This window comes from Meles meles, chromosome 13 (assembly GCF_922984935.1).
Source record: "Meles meles chromosome 13, mMelMel3.1 paternal haplotype, whole genome shotgun sequence".
NCBI classification, from domain to species: Eukaryota; Metazoa; Chordata; class Mammalia; order Carnivora; family Mustelidae; genus Meles; species Meles meles.
In genome coordinates this window covers 78,758,397-78,777,241 of record NC_060078.1, presented here as the reverse complement: position 1 = coordinate 78,777,241, position 18,845 = coordinate 78,758,397, and the positions used below count along the sequence as shown (strand labels likewise).

Genomic DNA, 18,845 nt, shown 5'->3' with positions numbered 1-18,845 from the left:
GCCACCGAGACCCCGGAACGTGCGGCCATGGGGGTGCGTGCTGGAGGCCGTCCTCTTTCTCATCTTTAGATGGTCCGAGGGACACATCTAACGTTTCCTTGTCCCTAGCATGGCCAGATTAAAAATAACTACCAACAGGCTACTTGCTGGGTAAATAGATCCGGGCCCAAATCCAGCAGGGATCTCCAAGAGGAAATGACACCCCTGCGCATCTCCTGCTCTCCCACCGGCCCTGTTCTGCTCAGTCTGCACCTTCACAGAGAAGCCAAGGGAGCCCCGCGGGGGAAGGGGACTGGATCTAATGCTTGGTGCCCGATGCTCCTCCTACTTCCCCAGGACGGCCCTGTCCTGAGCCCAAGGTCCCCACACTTCTGGGGATGCAACGGCAGAGAGACAAGACAAACCAGAGAATGGGAGGGCGGCAGGCCAAGTCCAGCCAATAGGAAGCGCCCGCCCCTGCCCGTGGCTGTGATGGCAAGAACAGCCCGGCCCGTGGCTGTGACGGCAAGAACAGCACGCTTTCGCTCAGGGACAGGCCCCCGCCGCCCTGCTTGCCACCTAAGGCCTTTTGATGTCAGAACTGGAACTGGGCGGCATAACTCTGCACGCGCAGGCACCCGAAGCCGGAGCAGGACACCCGTCCCACCTGTGCAGGTGCGGGGAGAAGGAACAGGAAGCAGGCAGTTAACTAACCTGACACTGTGCAGCGGGGAGGGGAGCCGGTCCACATGCAGGGAGGGCGACGGGGATGATTTTTCACTAAGAAAAGCTCTCTTTGTGAGGTTGCATGATGAATTCGAGAATGACCGTGAGAGGGGCAGGCAAGAGGAGGGGGAGGCCAGAGCAGCCAAGGCGGGTAGAAAGAGAGGCAGGCCTGAGCCAGACGGCAGGAAAACAGAATGCTTCCAACTCTTACAGAGAACTCTCACGACTTTCTCCCTGAGGGTCAGCAGAGAAATCCATTTAAACAGGTTCCTAATGGGTAATGAGTCAGGAAGTGCAAAGGGGCTGAGGCCTCGAGTGGTTGCCTGCAGGGGGGCGGGGAGAAGCGGAACCCCGTGAAAGCAGCAAAGATGCCCCGCTTTCTCCATGTTTTCAGCTTGAGGGACTGCATTCTGTCTGTCCCGCTCAATCCCATTCCAAGGACACTTGTCAGTCACGGCTCCAACCCAGGGGCTGGCCCAGCGCTGGTCTGGGCTGTGGAGGCAGCAGAAACAGAAGCGAGACTTTGCACATTCCGGGAAACCAGACCCCCATTCTAATCAGTGCTGTGGCTGCAAATTCCAGGGTCCCGGGGGGCCCCGTGCAATGAGGTTTCTCTGAACCTTGCAGAGAAAAGGCACAGGAGGGACAGAGAGGCATCACTTGGCTGTGGCGAAGGCAACAGGCTGAGTTCTAGAATAAACCTGAAAATCCTGGGCATCAAGTGCACCAACAAGAGCACCGGGCAGCAAATCGAAGGCAGGAGGAGAAAACAGAAGACACTGTTGGGAAGTCGGACTTCCCCAGGCCAAAGGCTCTTGGACCTCTTCTTGTTAAAATAAACCGAATTCACAAGTACCAAGTGTTCCTTTTTTTTTAAGATTTGAAATTGAAGGAGGGACTCCCAGACTCTCTGTCTTCTGCACAGAAATAAAGAAAGAAAATTCAGGAGGGCTCTGTGTGACCTATTTCTCGCCTCATCGTGAATAAAGGAGGAAGAGGAGGCGGAGCCCGGGAGCCTGGCCTCGATTTCCAGCCCACACTGGCACTTCCAAGCGCTGGCAGCCCCTCTTTCCGGAGCAGGCTCCCAGACGGCTGAGAGTGGGAAAAGCTCGCCTGACGCCAGACCTCAGCCTGCGAATCCGTCCCCCAGGTCCACGGTGCCCTGAGCACCGAGCCGTCTGCCGAGGCTGAGCCAAGGCCACAGCAGATGGTGCTGGAAAGACCAGAGCAGGTGAAACAGAGGAGCATGAACCCTGACTCTGACCCAAAAGAGGCTGAGACGGTCTCTCCCGACCCCCTGCAGGCTTTCGGGGGCGCCCGGCCAATTGGCTGCAAAGCCCTACAAATTCAGCCACAATCATGGCTCAGCTTCAATGTAAAATGTGCCTTTTCCAGAACAATGTGTCTATGTTTAATGGTGCCTGTCATTGCTAATCACTTTGCAGTTTCATCCACCCCCCCCCCCCCCGTCCCCCAGAAAAAGTCCTTCCTTGCACACCACGGTGAGGGCCTGGGTTTGGTCAGTATTGCTGCCTTGGACATTCTTTCCTGACCTATTGTATGTATTAGGAAAAAAAGTCTCCGATCCATCCCCTCACACAATTTTTTTTTCCCCCAAAGTCTCCTGAATGCCCAGCATGTGTGTCTTTTATTACCATCAGGGAAACGGCTGACTGCTCCGTTCACAAAAACACTATTAGCGTTCCCCTTGATAAGCATCTGGCTCCGGTCTCGACCTTCCCAGATTTCTCATTTGGGTTCTCTTCCTGCTCCCACTGCTCCTGGTTGTTATGTCTGGAGGGGCCAGGAAGGTCCAGGCTCTGTAAGCAGCAGGCTGGGAGGAGATGGTTGAGTTGCTTAAGGGGCTTGGGAGACACCCTTCTCGGCTGTCCTGGGTCCCTTCCCACAGCCCCCTGGTGGTGGGGGGCTGGGAGGGGCGGGGGGGGGGGGGCCTGGGCTGGGATTGGTTGGAGGATCAGGAAGGGACAGGGAGGGATGTGATCAGAGAACCAAGGCCTTCGTCCAGGAAAGGGCCAGGTCCTCCTGAGACGTGCCCCACACCCATTCGTGATGAGCGCGATCCTCCGGATTTGAGGAGAATGAGGGTAACTTGTAAAACTGACAGAAGCCAGAAGGAATCTTTGGCTGGAGAAAGACGTGAAAAGTGGGCCCTGAGACCCGAGACAAGCCACATCCTCTCTCTGGGCCCCAGTTACCTCAGCGCTGAGACGACGAGGGGCTAGACCACACTATTTCCGACATCCTTTCCAGCTCCCAATAAAGGCACATGATCTAATACACCTGAAAAACGCATTCCCTGATCCTTTCCTTTCAGCATATTAGTTCCATCCATATAGAACGTTCCTGCTTTCAACACTGGCTTCCCGTGTCCCAGGCTCGGGTTTCTTCCAACAGAACAAGCCAGGGCCGCTGCCTGAGTTCAGACTTTCAACGTGACCTTCCCGGCTGGGATGAGAATCGGCCGTCAGGAAGAGCAGATACAATAAAAAGTCTGGCCTTCCCCTCTCCGCACAACAGAACCTGACGCGGTCATAAAGCGGAATGCTCAGGAAAGCTACATGAATGGACCTTGAAAATAAGACACTAAGTGAAACAAACCAGCCACCAAAAACCACACATTGTGTGACTCCGTTAACATGAGACGTCCAGAACAGGCAAATCCACAGGGACAGAAAGCAGATTAGTGGGTACCCAGGGCTGGGCAGGGGGGGATGTATGGGGTGCGTGCTAATGGGTACTGGGTTTCTTTGGGGAGGGATGAAAATGTTCTAGAATTAGATCACGGTGATAGCTGCACCCCTCCGTGAATATAGGGAAACTGTGAATCGTACACTTTAAGAGGGTGAATTATGGTATGTGAATTATGTCTCAATAGAATTTGCAAATAAAAAAAGAAAAAATGTCACTTTTTCCTTTTTTACTCTTTTAATGTGACGACTAGAAAGTTGGATTTTATCTATGTGGTTTATGCTATAGTTCTGTCCATGTGTACAAAACAGTCGAATAAACATATTCTTCGCTTTTCAAAAACAAAAGCATTCTGGTCTCCTCCTACATCCTGAGGAGCCTTGGTATCCGGGAGGCTCAGTGTGGAGAGGCCTGGGCTGTGTGTCCAAACACTCATGTTCTCAGTCATAGTCTGGCTTGTGACCTCGGACCTTCATATCCCCTGGTTAGTCCTGGCTCCTCACTGAACACACTAGGGAGTCTGTTTCTCTCTCCTTCTTCCTCTGACCCTGTCCACAGTTTGCTCCCTCTCTCTCTCTCAGATAAATAGATAAAAATCTTAAAAAAGAAAAAAAGCATCCACCTGAGAATAAAGATCAACCAGGTAATTAACTCACTAAGCAGGGTGACTCATTTCATACCTTCCTATTCTATTTGTCTTGAAGGATTTCTCGCAGGGAAATTTATTTTTGCCTGCCTCAACCACCAATGACTTAAGAGGTTGATAATTATATAGCTGATGGCAACAAATATGGGTAAAATCCTCTTGGAAAACAACCTGGCTAACATACACCAAGGGGCATCAAAAAACCATATCATTCCATCCAGTCGTCATACTTTTTTTTTGTAAGATTTTATTTATTTATTTATTTGGCAGACAGAGATCACAAGTAGGCAGAGAGGCGGGCAGAGAGAGACGAGGAAGCAGGCTCCCTGCTGAGCAGAGATCATCCCAGGACCCTGGGATCATGACCTGAGCTGAAGACAGAGGCTCTAATGCACTGAGCCACCCAGGTGCCCCCAGTCGTCATACTTCTTAATATCTACCCAAGGGAATAACCCCAGATACGGAAGTAACGATGAGCATGGAAAGGTTCATTTCAGTATCACGGGCGGCAGCAGCCACAGATCAATGGACACAAGGCTGGGACTGGTCAACCAGACGCTGGTGATGCTCGGGACGGAGACAACGAAGCTGCAGAAACTGTGGCTCTTTTTCTGTTTTTCGTTATTTCTGATGTAATTAAACCGTATTTGCAACTTTAAGAACCTGATACAGTAAAATATATCATCAAAACTATGAATGCGTTTCCTAAGGAATCTACACACTATGGTAAAAGAAATTAAAAAGAGGGTTTATGCCAAGAGAAGGGAAGCTTGGTATATTCGTCTCAAAGAAAATCTAACCACAGCTTAAAAGGCACGGAAGCACCTCAGTCCTGACCTATCTGGCATGCCCACCACGATATTTGTACTGTTTTTCCCCTTCAGCAAGAGCACTGTAATTACGGTTCAAGGACATTAATAATATGTGCTCGGAACTCTTGAGAGGAGAAATCAGTCATTACGTGGATAGATTTGGGGTCATCTTCCAACCAAAGGAGACTGCTTGTCGGTGGGCGGGGGAGGGGGACGTTTTCTTTAGCATCATTTTGGGAGACTAAGCAAAAGTACCCATCGTTTCTCAGCCTCATAGAAAAATCGTCTGGATTTTTCTCGTCTGTGCCCTCCCCTCTAACCTGCCTGTTCTGGCAGGAAGGTGTGGCGGAGGCGGAAAGGCCTCAGGGGTTCTTCCTTGGGCCTCAGCACAGTCTCCATTGGCCCCCCTGCTGATGGGTGGGGCACGTTGTGAGAGGCATGTTCCCTTTGGGTGACTCAGTTTCCCCATCTGTAAAGTGAAGAGTTGGGCTACAGGACCTGCCAGGACCTTCCACACCCAGGCTTCCTGTTCTGGGATTTGGTCCTCCCCACCAGTCCGTTAGTGAGTATGGCCAGCGATGGAGTTGTCCTTGTCCACAGGACCCCCGAAACAAGCAAATGGGGGGTTGCTGTAGTCAGAGACCGTTGCTGAGGCACACTGATATTTTTCAGAAGATGGAGAATTATCGGGCTAGCCAGCGATGGGTACCCCAAGGGAATAGGCTGTGTATGAGCCTACTGGTGACCCCATGTGCAGAAAGGAATCAGAGCATATGGGTCCTTTCTAGATGCTCTCACATGCTTGACCTTCCTCTTGTACCTTCTGTTATCAGATTTCTCCTACTGGGTTTTTCCAATGAGGGCGGAGCCAAGTGGGGCTCTATTTTTCAGAGCCAAAATGTCAAGAGCGTGAAGAACTTTCGAGCTGGGACTAAGGAACCTCATCTCGGGCCATTCCTTGACAGCAGTTGTTCAAAAGAAACTCAGGCAGAGGAAATGAGAACGCAGGCCACGGGGTCCCCATAGACACAAGAGGCGGCGGTGTGCCCTACATAATAGTTGGGGTCCTGGCATTTTGAACCAAAGTGCTCTTCCTTTGGAGCTGATGGTCTTGGACTGTGCCTTTGGCCTTCTGAAATAGAGGATCAGTGCTTGCAAACAATTCAGTGACCTTGGCCAAGAGCTATGGTGTCTCAGTGGGATAACATGCCCTGAGGAGACCTGTGTCTTTTTTTTTCTTTTCTTTTTTTTTTTTTTACGATTTTATTTATTTATCTGAGAGACTAAGATTGGTAGGGAGAGAAAGAACACATATATGAACCAGGGGCAGAGGGAGAGGGAGAAGGAGACTCCCCGCTGAGCAGCGAGCTCAACACAGGGCTCCATCCCAGGACCCTGAGATCACAACCTGAGCCAAAGGCAGATGCTTGACCGACTGAGCTACCCAGGTGCCCCCGAGACCTGGGTCTTGACACTCAGGAAGCATATGACTTTTTCCAAACTTCTGGCTCCACTGCTTGGTGCTGGTTCTACCAGGAGTTCCAAAGAGTCTGGAATTGCCAGTCAGAGGTCCTAACTCCTTTCAGCTCTGATGCTCCAGGGCTCCCAGGTGACAAAACACCTTCCCAGCCTGACCCTCGCAGTGTCCCTCTGAGGTCTCCGAGGTGGCATCCTTATCCCCACCTCATAGATAAGGAAACTGAGGCTGAAGGGAGTTAGTAACTCCCCCAAAAGGTCCGAGGGGGGCTAGACCGTGTGTTTCCTAGGACACTGGCAGGTCATAGAGGAGATAGCGGATCAGGGTTTCAGCATAGACTCAGGAGACGTCAACGCCCCTCTTTCGGGAACTGACAGACCAAGCAAGCGGAGAATGAGTAAGGCCGGAGTTGACCTGAGCAACATTATCAGTCTGCCAGACCTAACTGGCATTTGCAGAACACCCCACCCAACAACAGCAGAGGATTCTGCTGCTCGCAGGGAACACTCACCAAGGCAGACCACATTCCAGACCAGAACACACACCCTAACAAACTTAAAAGAACACAAATCATACGAAGTATGTTCTCAGGCCACAGTGGAACTGAACTAGAAATCAATAACAGAAAGATAGCTTGGAGATGAAGTCACATCCAAATAACACTCGACACAGAGAAGTCTCAAGCCATGGTTTGGGAGTGCGGCAGGCCGGGGCCCAATCCCGGCCCTGCCTCATCCCTCCTGGCTGGCCTTGGAAGGTTACAGTCCCCTGCTGGGGAGCGGACTGCCACTCAGCCAGGCCGCAAGGACAGTGCCCCTCCCTCCCCCGGTGTGTCCAGCACGTGCCCTGAGCATGGGCGGTCACCCGGGCAGGCCCTAACTTGGGCAGCATAGCGCCCCCTCCTGGAGAGCACCCAGTGGCTAGTGGCCAGTGGCCGTAGCTCTTTGGGTCATTGTTTTGCCTGCGCTGTTCCCCACCCCCTGCCTGTCATACTGCCCTCCCCCGGGTCCCCCCCACCCCAGCTAGCTCGCTCTGCCAGAGAAAAGCAGATGTGTCCGCTCGACACTGAGCCTTCTCTTCTCTCCATCCATTTGGCGGCCACCTGCCTGGGCATCCCCGCCGGGCAGAGCTCTCTGTGTCCATCCATCCCCACCAAGCGGCGGCCGCCACTCAGAATACTGACGCCAAAGACAGGGCTCTCCTAGCCACGGGGAGCGGGATGACTCAAGCGCTAGATGAGCCAGGGAAGTCTCACCCGACACTGTGTGAAAGGGAACTCTACTGCACATCTCGCCAGACCCCGAGGAAAGGGAAAAAACCCAGCCCATCACCCACATGCACACAGGCCTACCGTCTTCCTCACAAGATCTGATCGCACAAGTCATGAAAAAGAAGTTTCCTGAGGCTTGAAAATCTTGCACAAGGCTCTGACTCATTTAGACAGGGCTTATTCAAGTTTGAAAATTATCAAAAATTCCAGCCACAACAACTTGTGCCCCGAAACCATCCTGTGCCCAAGGGGACAGGCTTGGACCCTGGTGAGGGACCAGCTGCTGTCACATGAGGCCATGGAGGGCTGTTTCTGAAATGTGCTTAGTTGACAATTTGTCCCAGGAATCTCAAATCACAGGGTGCCCGCAGGCTCCCAGGCTTTTCTCCCCCCTTAAGATGTGACCATTCTTTCCACGGGAGGAGTTCCTAAAACATGGAAAGCAAACCAAGGATTATTCAAGAAGGTCTCGGGGCCTCCGGGCTGTCTACTGCTATTCCGAGTGTCACAGACCCCGCGGAGGGTTAACAGGTTCACATCTGTTAAATCCCAGGTGTTCCAGCTCTTCTTTCTAGAGAAGCCACACACTTGTCAACCATATCTCAGCAAGGACCAGGGGTTTCAGGGGGTGACGGGCAAAGTGGTGTCTGAATCCCTGGGCCTGGAGAAACTCTCTAAACATATTTACTGGCAATTTCCAAGTCAGCCTGCAGGACACACGTCCCTTACCTAACCTTCCTTCTCTGCCAGGCCCTTTCTAACCCACGCCCCGCCTTACTTCGGGAGGTGGGGGGCACGATCATTCTAGCACTTCCCCCACTGAGCCGAAGCCTGGTTGGATGCCTCAGTGGCAGTTACTATGCGCAGCTAATACCGACTGGGTTCTAGCAACGCATCACATACACTGCCAAGCCCTTCGTCTAAGAGTTTCCACTCTCCCACAACCCCAGGAGATATGCACGCAAGTCCTCGAGTTTTTACTATGATTTCACTGATGGGGAAACAGAGGCTTATGGAGATTAAGTCACACTCAAGAAGTCCCACACTTAGAAAGTGGTGATCTGACGCCTTCAGCCGGGTATCACACGACCTACTACAAGCTCCTGAAAGCTATGGGCTGCCTGGCCTTACTCCCTCTGACTCCCTAGATCCAGGCCTTCTGAGTAGATAGTAGGGGTTCCATAAATGCTCTGAGTACGCTTAGAAACAGAACTCGGGTCACTGATTCCAAGAGCTAAACTCTGGGTTCTGACTACAGCGAGCGACACGCCCCGTCTCTGCCACTCATCTCTGCCCTGTGCCGTATTGTACTAGCTGGTGTTTGTCACTGGCTCTAGACACACGTCACCCAGCAGCACTGGGTCACACCATCTTCCCTACCGTCTCTGGGAGTCTTGCCAAAAGCATTTAGAATAGCTCCACTCCTCAGTTTCTCTGCTAATATTAATTTTCTTTTTCTTTCCTTCTTCCCTCCCTCCTTTTTTTCCTTCTTCCTTTCTTCCTACCTTCCTTCCCTCCCTCCCTCCCTTCCTTCCCCCTTTTCTTCCTTCCTTCCTTCCTTCGATCCTTCCTTCCTATGGCAGAGAAGGTGGGAAGGAAAGATGAAATGACTGAGGAGGGCTCTCACTCCAGGGACCCGTGCCCCTCAGCCCCAGAGTCCAGCAAGAAGCACCAGGTTTGCTCACGCTCCTGTCTTGGGGGGCAGGCCTGTCACCACAGTGGTCACCCAGGGCTTTTCCACAGCCAGAAAAAGCTGAAGTACTAGGGAACCAGGCCCAAGATGGGCCACATGCCAGAGGCGCCCATGCCAACCCAAGCTTTAGTCATCAATGGTTTAAGAACTCAGTCCAGCCTTTAAAATGGGGATGAAGTGACCACAATCTTCAGACTAGTTTTCTTACAAAAATCACAGACCACTCCAGCTAGAAGGGACCTCAGAGATCATCTGGCCCCATCCCTCATTTCCGAGGCCCTGAGACGTCAGGGGCGGGTCACCTGGTCAGGTAACCGCCTGGGAACTGACCAGCCTGCTGCTCCCTCCGCTCCAGCAGGCATTCCACAGAGCCCTCAACCACAAGCCAAACTTGATTTCTTCTTCAAACTAAGCCTCACCAGAGCTATTTATTCACTTGAAATATAAGCTCATGGAAAGTCTGATTTCTCAATCCAAGGCACAAAACAGTGTCCAGGATCACACAACTCCAAACGGACTGAGAATCCAGCCTTGCCGTCCGGAGGCTGTCGGACGTCTGGCCACATGGTCTCCGCCACAACCGCCTGCTGAAGGCAGTTCTTTTCAGCTCTAATGCAACCACTTACAGCTCTTCTGGATGGAATGATGCTACTCCAATGCTTGGCTTTCGATACTCTTACTAATTTTATGAAATCTTAATATTTTAACTCTTTAGCAAAACCAACAGAGAATAAAAGCAAACAGCCAACGAGAGAGCGCAAATCCTCGTAAACTGTTGCAAGGACAGTTTCTCCACTAAGCCAGTGGTCCTTCTCCAGGAATGCACACCAGGCTCCCCCTTCAAAGGCCCTCCCTCCTCAGGCAGCGGGGATGGGGGTGCAGGGGGACCAGGACCAGGACTGGGGAGAGCTCCGGGCTTGTCTAGGCTGTGTTTTGGGTGAGGCGGGCCATCCTGTCGGGGGTACTAGGAGCAGAAATGGAGGAGCCTTCTGTTTTGGGAAGTCTTTTTCAGCCTTTTTCCTGGCTTCTTGTCCATTTTCTGGCAAAGGTCTGCAGCGCTAGACATCCTGGCCTGTTTTTTGTAATATCTGGGAATCCAGAGGGGTCTTTCTCTCCCCAGAAGCCATTTGGGGCCTGGGACTCTGGTCTGGAAACATCTTTACTGCAGTCCCTTCTACTCCCTTTGCTTTTCTGCAGCAAGAGCTGCCCCAATGGCAACCGGGGGCAACTGTGTCCTCCAACTCCCGTGCCTGTGGAATGAGAGCTGGGAGGTGTCCTACATTTCATCTCAAGGCCACGGCCATCTGGAGCACTGTTTATTCCAGCTACGAGCTGCAGCTTAGCAGACGCTGGCGTGTAACCTTAGCTTCTCTGTCAACAGCACAGCGTGGTGATTATGAATGGGCCCTGGACCAGACGCATGGGTTCAAGTCCTGGACAAGGAACTTCTCAGTGACTCTGTCTCCCAGCTGTGACACAGGGGAGATTCCAGAACACCCCTCATATGATTCTAGGAGGGGCCAATGAGTTAACATACGCCTGGCACAGAGTAAGCACTAAACGCATGTTGGCCTTTATTCTTATACTATTATATTCACTGCAATTCCTTTCTTTGTTATTATTTCCTGAGAGTAGAGAGTTTTTTGCTTTAAACTAATCCAAACCGCTAATGGTGGAAGGGTAATTGGACCCTTGCCCGTCCAAGCCCTGACAACAGCACTGATTTCTGAAATAGAGGATCTGCCTTCATTTCCAGAACCACTTTTAAGAGAGGTTGTCCGAAGTCTTCATTAAACGGTGTACAGATGAAAGTGCTTTCTTTTCTTTTATCCCTTTTTTTAAAGATTTTATTTATTTATTTATTTATTTGAGAAAGAGCACACAAGTGGTGGGGAGGGACAGAGAGAGGGAGAGAGAAGCAGACATCCTGCTGAGTGCAGAGCCCAACGCAGGACTCGATCCCAGGACCCTGAGATCGTGACTTGAGCCAAAGTCAGACGCTCCATGGTGACCGAGCCACCCAGGCGCCCCCAAAGTGCTCTCTTTTAAATGGTGACATGTTCCGCCGTCCGATGGTCTACGATGACCGCAAAGACCCGCTCACCTGCCCAGGGCCTCTGGTCCTCGGCCACTTCCAATGTCCTGCTCCCTTCCCCTCTCTCTCTGCCCCAGGCAAACCCTCCCTAGGAACTTGGACATGATGGAGCCCACTCCTGTCTCGGGAGCTCCTTCCGCACATCCGCGCACGGCTCGTTCCAGCTCCAGGCCTCCCGTGTCCGCCCCAGCACAAACAGCATCCCTGCCAACCCTCTCGCCAGAGCCGGCAGCCAATTCACCTCATTTAACAATGATGTCAAGTGACCTGCTCACGGGCCGGGCTGCGACCGAATGATGTCTTGGCTCCCAGGCTCTGGCCCTCAGAGGTACCTCTGGGAAGCCAAGGGTGGAGTGTGCGATGAGAGGGGGGCGGGGCAGGGGAGCAAAAGGAAAGCCTTCCATGGAGGGAAGTCGGGCTGGCCCCATGTCTCTGGTTTCTGGTCATTCATCAGCTACCCGCAGAGCGATCAGGTGGCTCCTGGGGGCCAGGCAGACAGAGAAACACACGGTGTCTGACACCCTGCAGTGCTCAGTAAATATTTGCAGAGAGGGGAAAGGGTGAGAACAACCTTGCCCCTCTGTCTCTGTCTCTCCTCTCAGCTGCCACGCTCACCCTCCCGCGACTGTCCCCTCGCTGGCTCTCTGGGGGCCTGCTGTGGGCCTGATGGCTAATGGGCAAGGACCTGTGTCTCTCCCCATGGCGACGAGGAATACCTCTGCCAAGTCCGAAGCTCACTGAGTGACTCCACCTCGTGGGCAATAAACTAGGAGCCAGACAGTACCAGTTACTCAGGACCCGGTGCAGCAAGACGACACACACGTAACAGCTGGTTCGTTTTTGACAATATGCAATATGCTCTCCCTGTTCACCTCACACCCAGATGACCACGGGCGCTGAAACGCCGCACCTGGTGCGCTCTGCGCTCTGCCACTACGTTCGTCCCGCCCTGGGATTTCTCGGTGCTGCGCAGTCCGAGAACCTCTGAGATCAGAGCACAGCTGGTCAGGCCAGCGATTCTGTGCCACCAGCCTGGGTCACTCTCACTGCCCTCCCCAAATGTCCCCAGCCACACCAATCTATCTGCCAGCTCCCAAGCAAGCCTCGGGCTTTGCCCAGACTGTTCCCAGCCCTCCGGAAACTTCCTTCACCCTGCCTGACCTCTTCTCCTCAGCCTTGGGTTGAGCACGAGGCTGGCTGGGAAGAAGGCTGTCTGGGTTCAAATTCCAGCTGAGTGGCCTTGGGCAAGTCACTGAACCTCAGTTCCCCTATCTGTGAAGGGGGGATAATAGCAGAAGCCCCCCTCCTCAGTCACATGGGTAACAGGTGTGGCCCTTGGGGCTGGGCACAGAGCCCACCCACATACCTGTGCATTGTCAACCCATACCTCCGTTCCCCTTGGATCATTTCTCTCCAAGTCTCCTGCACCGCCTATCTAGGCTCTTTCCTGAGGGCAGCAGCCGGGTTCCCTGCTCCTGTGTTGCTGGAATTTCTCCTACACAGCGCTGGCACCTTGCTCTCCGTGAGAGCCAACCTGTGCCAGGCCCTCCTTGGTCATGCTGGACCCTGTTCTGACTACGAAATTCTAGACCAGCTCCTGGCGCTGGGTTCCCCCTCTCTCCCTCTCCGTGCACTGCCCCGCCGCAGGAGGCGGCGGCCCAGGGCACTGCCAAGCGAGGCTGGCCCGTCCCTCCACCGCTGGATTGGCCGCAGCCGAACTCCGTACTGTTTTTCCACCTGGTCTCTCTGACTGGAGACCAGAAGCATCCCCTGGCAGGTCCCGCGAGAGAGACAGTATCTCCACCCTTCGCCCCATCCCCGCCGCCCCCCTACCAAGCCGGGTCCTGTCAATACCGAAAAGACGCGAAAGAGGAGGAGGGGTTCACGTCTTCATCCCTAACCCGCCTCCCACCCTCCGCCTCAGATTCCGCCCTCCGGAGTCCCGTTCAGCTTATTCCAAAAAACCACTTTCGTTTTTGCAGGGTTGGCTCCAAACACGGGAAGCGGGCGGGCAGCGGCTGCGCTGCGGAGTCTGCGCGGCTCCCCCCGCGCCTGCTCCGCGGGGACCATCGCGGGAACCGCCGAGCCGCGGCAGCGCCGTTCCTTTCAAATACCGAGTTACCTAAAGTTTCCGCGCACACGGTCCGGAAGAAAACGAACGCCTGGCTGACTCTAGAGGCGCGGGGAGGGATGGATGGGGGCGGGGGGGGACGGCGCGGGGAAGTAGAGGGAAGCAAAGCGACCGAAATGGGTCTTTGCGGTCCCAACGCCTCCCACACAAAGCACCTTTCCAGTCCCTCTCAACTCCCGCGCACACGCCGTCTCGTTTGTCCCCGCTCCCTGGCGCGCTGGGGCGCCCCGCGGGGCACCCACAGGCAAGCACCGGGCGGGACGCCCCGTCATCCCGGCCGGGGGCCGTGGGGCAGAGCGCGCGGGGCGCCCCGCCGGGCACGGAACCGGCCCCGGGCTGGGCGCAAAGCAGGGTTCCGAGGGGGACCCCCCGCGGAACGCTGCTCCCCGAGGGCCGGTGCCCACCCTTTCCGGCGAGCGGGAGTCCTGAGCGCCCCGCGACGTTTCGCCGGCCCTCGGCTCGCCCGGCCGGCCCGTCGGGACCGGTCGGGACCCGTCGGGGAGGGATGGCGAGACCGGGGAGCTCGGGCGCGCGGGTACCTTGGCCGCAGGCGCCGCGCTGCAGGACGATGACCGGCGGCTGGTGCAGCCTCTCGGAGCGGCGGCTGGCGGCGCGCAGCTGGCACAGGTTGGCGTAGGTGTTGGCGTCGCTGCCGCACACCGGCTCGCTGCTGGCGCACACGCAGAGGCCGGCCTGCGAGCGCCGCCGCACCGTGGCCGAGGCGGGCACCCCGAAGGGCACCACGCACTGCAGCCCCTCGCCGCACGGGCCCTCCTGCAGGCCGCACGCCGCCCCCTCGGGCGCGCCGCACACCTCGCAGCAGCCGCACGCATCGCGGACGCGGCCGCCTTCGCAGTGTCCCGGCGGCGGCGGGCAGCGCGCGGAGTCGCAGCGCTCCGGGCACCCGGCGACGGGAGGCGCCGAGCGTCCGGGCCGGGACGGCAGCGCCTGGGCGGGCGCCGCGAGGAGCAGCAGCAGCGGCAGCAGCGGGAGGCACGAGGAGCGCGGGGGCTGCATGGCGGCTCCGACGGCGGCGGCAGCGGGCTGGGAGAGGACCGGAGAGCGGCGCCCGGGAGAGCGCGGGAGGGACTAGGGGGAGCGGGTGCGAGTGCGCGCGACCGTGCGGCCCAGCCCATTGGCCTCGCGGCGGTGACGAGCCGCCTTGGGGACGGGCACGGCGGCCGGGCTGGGGGGGGACGGGGGGGGCCGGCCGGATGGCGGCGCGCGGGGGGGGGGGGACGGCTGGAGCGGGGACCGCCCGCGGCAGGGGCAGGGCGGGGGTAGGGCGGGCGCGCCCGGGCACGGCGCGGCCGGGGTGGGGGTGGGGGGTGGGGGGTGGGGGGTGGGGGGTGGGGGGTGGGGGGTGGGGGTGGGCGGGGCGGCGCGTGGGTCCGCCCTCTCGCGGGGCCCGGGCTCCGGGTCTGCGCGTCGCTCCTCTCCGCCTTTCGCGGCTTCTCTCACGCCGCTCGCGAGCCAAAGACTCTGCAAGGGGGAACCTGCGGCGGCCCCGCGCGTGCGGGCCCCAGAAACTTCCCCGAATTGCCCACTGGGGACCCGCCCCAGGAGCGGGAGGGGCCGCTGCCTGGACCGCGGGCTGCGGTGCCACCGCGGGCTCTGGTCACGCGCTCCAGAGGAGGGGGACGGGCGCCTCTCTGGCATTGACCCCCGTGTCCCGCAAGCGCGACCGTGACCATAGTCCCTGTGCAGCGTACAAGGAAGGTGGCCCCCGCGGGGCTGGCGGAAAGCCGACGCCCAGACCCACGGTGACATGAAAAAAATCAGAGAGCAGAAGTAATCAGAATATAATCATTCGTGTCAGATTCCTTTAAAAGTTGTTTCGGGTGGGATGTGTGCTTGTACCCGCACAGAGCAGCTCCGGAGCGAGACGCGAGCTGCTGGTAATGCGCTGGGGTGGTGGCAGGGGGAGTCTGGGTGAGACGGGGGCTTTGTACCGCAGCATTTTTCACCACGTGCATGAGTGTCCGAAACGTTGTTGTTAAATAAACGAGTTCATCTCTGATCTTCCACTTGAGTCTTCAGCGCATCCTTGGGGACAGATGCAAGTCAGGACATCACCTGGAGGGGCAGCGGGGACTCTGGAGGTGGATCTAGGTGCCCTGGTGTCGCTGGCGGAGGCCTCCAGGCCAATGCCGAGCAGATGGACAAAGCTGACGCCTGAGGACCCAGGAGGAGACCGGTTCACACACTCCCTGCCCAAGCAGAGACGCGCAGGGGCGGGTGGGCTGGGACCGTAAACCTTGGGTGGAGTAGGTGTGGGAGGGTGCACAGGAGGCTTAGTGATTTTGCATTATTATTTTTTTTCTATTTGGATGGTTCCCTCGTGCACACGATATTTTTCCAATAAAAATAGTTTTAAAAAGTAAAATCCGGGGCGCCTGGGTGGCTCAATGGGCTAAAGCCTCTGCCTTCAGCTCAGGTCATGATCCCAGGATCCTGGGATCGAGCCCCATATCCGGCTCTCTGCTCAGCAGGGAGCCTGCTTCATTCCCCTCTCTCTCTCTCTGCCTGCCTCCTGCCTACTTGTGATCTCTCTCTGTCAAATAAATAAATAAAATCTTTAAAAAAAAAGTAAAATCCAAATATTTATAACCACCCTTGCCCAAAGCAGGTCCCAAATGTGAGAGCCATTAGAGGATGGAGAAGGGTGCCTGGGACCAAGAGTTGGGAAACAGGAGGTTCAGCAGGGGTGAGCCGGAGAAAGACAAAGACGTTAGGGAAGTATTTCCCTTGTGGAAAGGAAGCCCTTGACCCAGAATTCACTCAGCCCTGGTTACCGGAGAGGAGTCAGCTCCGCTGACTTGGGGCTCTGAGTGCCTGGCTCGCTTTGATTACCCCAAAAGCAGGGTGCCTAGGGGTGAGGGAAGTAATTAACAAAGCTCATCAGCCAGTAATGAGTGTCCCCACTGCGATCCAGGGGGAAGATCTATTAAGCAGGGCCTGTGGTAGCCAACAAATTGGTGAAAACTTTTGTCCAGCACTCTTATCTTACAGATAAAAAAGCTGAGGGCCAGGAAGGATAAGTGACTCCCCCAGGGTTCCACTACCAGTTAAGAGTGGTGCAGCCAGGACCCCATCCTCCACCTTCCAGCCAAGCTACTGGTGTGAAATAGCAGATTAAAAATAAACCTATATGCTGGGTGGGTCTCCTGGCTTTTTCCCTAACAGAGGACAAGTCGCTGCTGGTTTCACGGAGTCCCCCTCCCCGCCTTCCCCTCCCTCCATGCACCATCTCATTTCCCCACCACACACACTTTATCCCCCCCTCCCACTGTGCTGAATAACTTGCATTTTCTGGAACATACCCACTCCTGTCAAAAGCCTTTATTCTTTTGCTCGTGTTCTCCCCTCCTCCTGAAATGCCCTTCCTCCTCTCCAGGGTGATTTAGTGTGACCTAGTGAAGCTGCCAGGAGACACGTCATCTGATGGGCTCAGGAGTCAAAATCCAGCTTCTGGCCCTTCATTCTGTGACTTCTGGTAAGTTTAAGAACCTCGGGCACCTTCACCAGGAATGTGGTGGTCACTGCGCATCTAGTGACTGAAAAGGGTGTTTGTGGCCACAAAACCACTCCTGTGATGGTTCACAGCCCGAGAAGGGTGTTCGCAATGGCGATGACCAGGAAATGCAAGGCACAGAGGCCACATGGCTCTTCTGTCCTGTGGAAGGAAGAAAGCATCACCCCGCCCCTGGGACCCATGCTGGCAGTGGCATCGAGGAGTCAGCAGAGGGACGCATGGAGGACGGAGCCATTCCCAACAAGCAGAACTCATGATGCCCAAGGTTTTAGAAAGACCGTGATCACATCACATCATGTCCCAGCATGACTGCAGCTCCCCCCATCCCCGCTCTTACTTAACAGAGATCACTGCGAAGCCAGCGCATCGGAGGGGCCGCCCCCAAGCCCTTCGACTGGGAGATGGAGAAATTAAAGTCCCACCTGAAGGATTAGCGAGATCCTGAACAGTCCACTCAGGAGGGTGGTGTGTGTGTGTCTGCCTATGTCCACGTGAGGGCATCCATGGAAGGACACAGAATAATTCAATTGAAACCTGGCATCAAGAGCCTGCCACTGATTGCTTATCCTTTAATCCTAGCATTTCCTTTTCTAGAAGTAATGCTTTGGGTTTGAAAAGGCAAGTCTTTCTTTTCTTTCTGACCCCTCCGTTGCCGTTTATAAAGACAGTTTCTTACGAGATGCATATTTTTTTTTAAAGATTTTATTTATTTATTTGACAGAGAGAGATCACAAGTAGCAGAGAGGCAGGCAGAGAGAGAGAGAGGGAAGCAGGCTCCCTGCTGAGCAGAGAGCCCGATGCGGGACTCGATCCCAGAACCCTGAGATCATGACCTGAGCCGAAGGCAGCGGCTTAACCCACTGAGCCACCCAGGCGCCCACGAGATGCATATTTTTGATACATCATGAAAACTCATTTCTCACTAGGTCTTGGCACAGATTCCTAGAGAAGATTTTTTTCCAGAGGAAAGGGGGTAGTTCCAAAACCACAAGGGTGAGTTCCCTGCCATTTTCTCTGCAGCCCAAATTTGCAGTTAAGTTTGGACAAAGTCAAGCCTATTCGTGAATAATAAACAATAAAACATCACGGCTGACAAAGCCTGTTAGGAAGGGAGGATTCTGAGCTGGAACAGAGCGACCGTGTCTGTGCTGCCCCCAAAGAGAAAGATCTTCCACTCGGGGCCACTATCCTCCCCAAAGCAAGAAGGACCCAGAATGCTTGGGGACTCACATTGCCTTTCCTAATCCAAAGAACCTAAAACCTGAGGAGCTGGAGTAATCATTACAACTCTTCCTACAATCTTACAGTTGTCCTACTCAGTGAACTTCGGGAACTGACAATCCCAGTAAAAGGAAGTCCAGACTTCTCAACCTGACATCCAGAATTCTCCATGTCACCTAAACGGCCTTTCAAGCCTGATTGTCTTCTGCGTCCAGGGTGGCCGACATCCATCCCCCAGTCGCCCCGTGCATCCATTCCCCCCCCTCCATAGTAACAGAACCTGGGCTGGGGACAGGCTGCCCAAGTAAAAGATGACTTCTGGGCCCGTGTTGATTCCCTTCCCTCCGAGAACCAGGCACATTCCCATTATTCCCATTAGAAAGTACCATCTCCTTTGACAAAGGGCACGCCATGCTCCTGCATCTCTAAAGACAGTCCCATGTCGGTTCAGTGTGGTTTTAATTCAAGAGAAACTTCTCGAACATCTGCCATGTGCTGGACACTCTGCTAGACACCGAGATGTGGCATTAAATACCAGAGCCCCTGCCCCC

At 55.1% G+C, this 18,845-nt stretch overlaps 1 protein-coding gene across 1 annotated transcript in view; it reads right to left on the bottom strand.

The window, feature by feature from the left end:
- Positions 1–14,702, bottom strand: part of HTRA1 (HtrA serine peptidase 1) — a 50,143-nt gene extending 35,441 nt beyond the window's left edge. Inside the window, exon 1 of the mRNA XM_046027899.1 lies at positions 14,078–14,702. Coding sequence (XP_045883855.1) covers positions 14,078–14,555 — 478 coding nt within the window. The 5' untranslated portion in view covers positions 14,556–14,702. The remainder of the gene's footprint in view (positions 1–14,077) is intronic.
- Between the last annotated feature and the right edge of the window lie 4,143 nt (positions 14,703–18,845).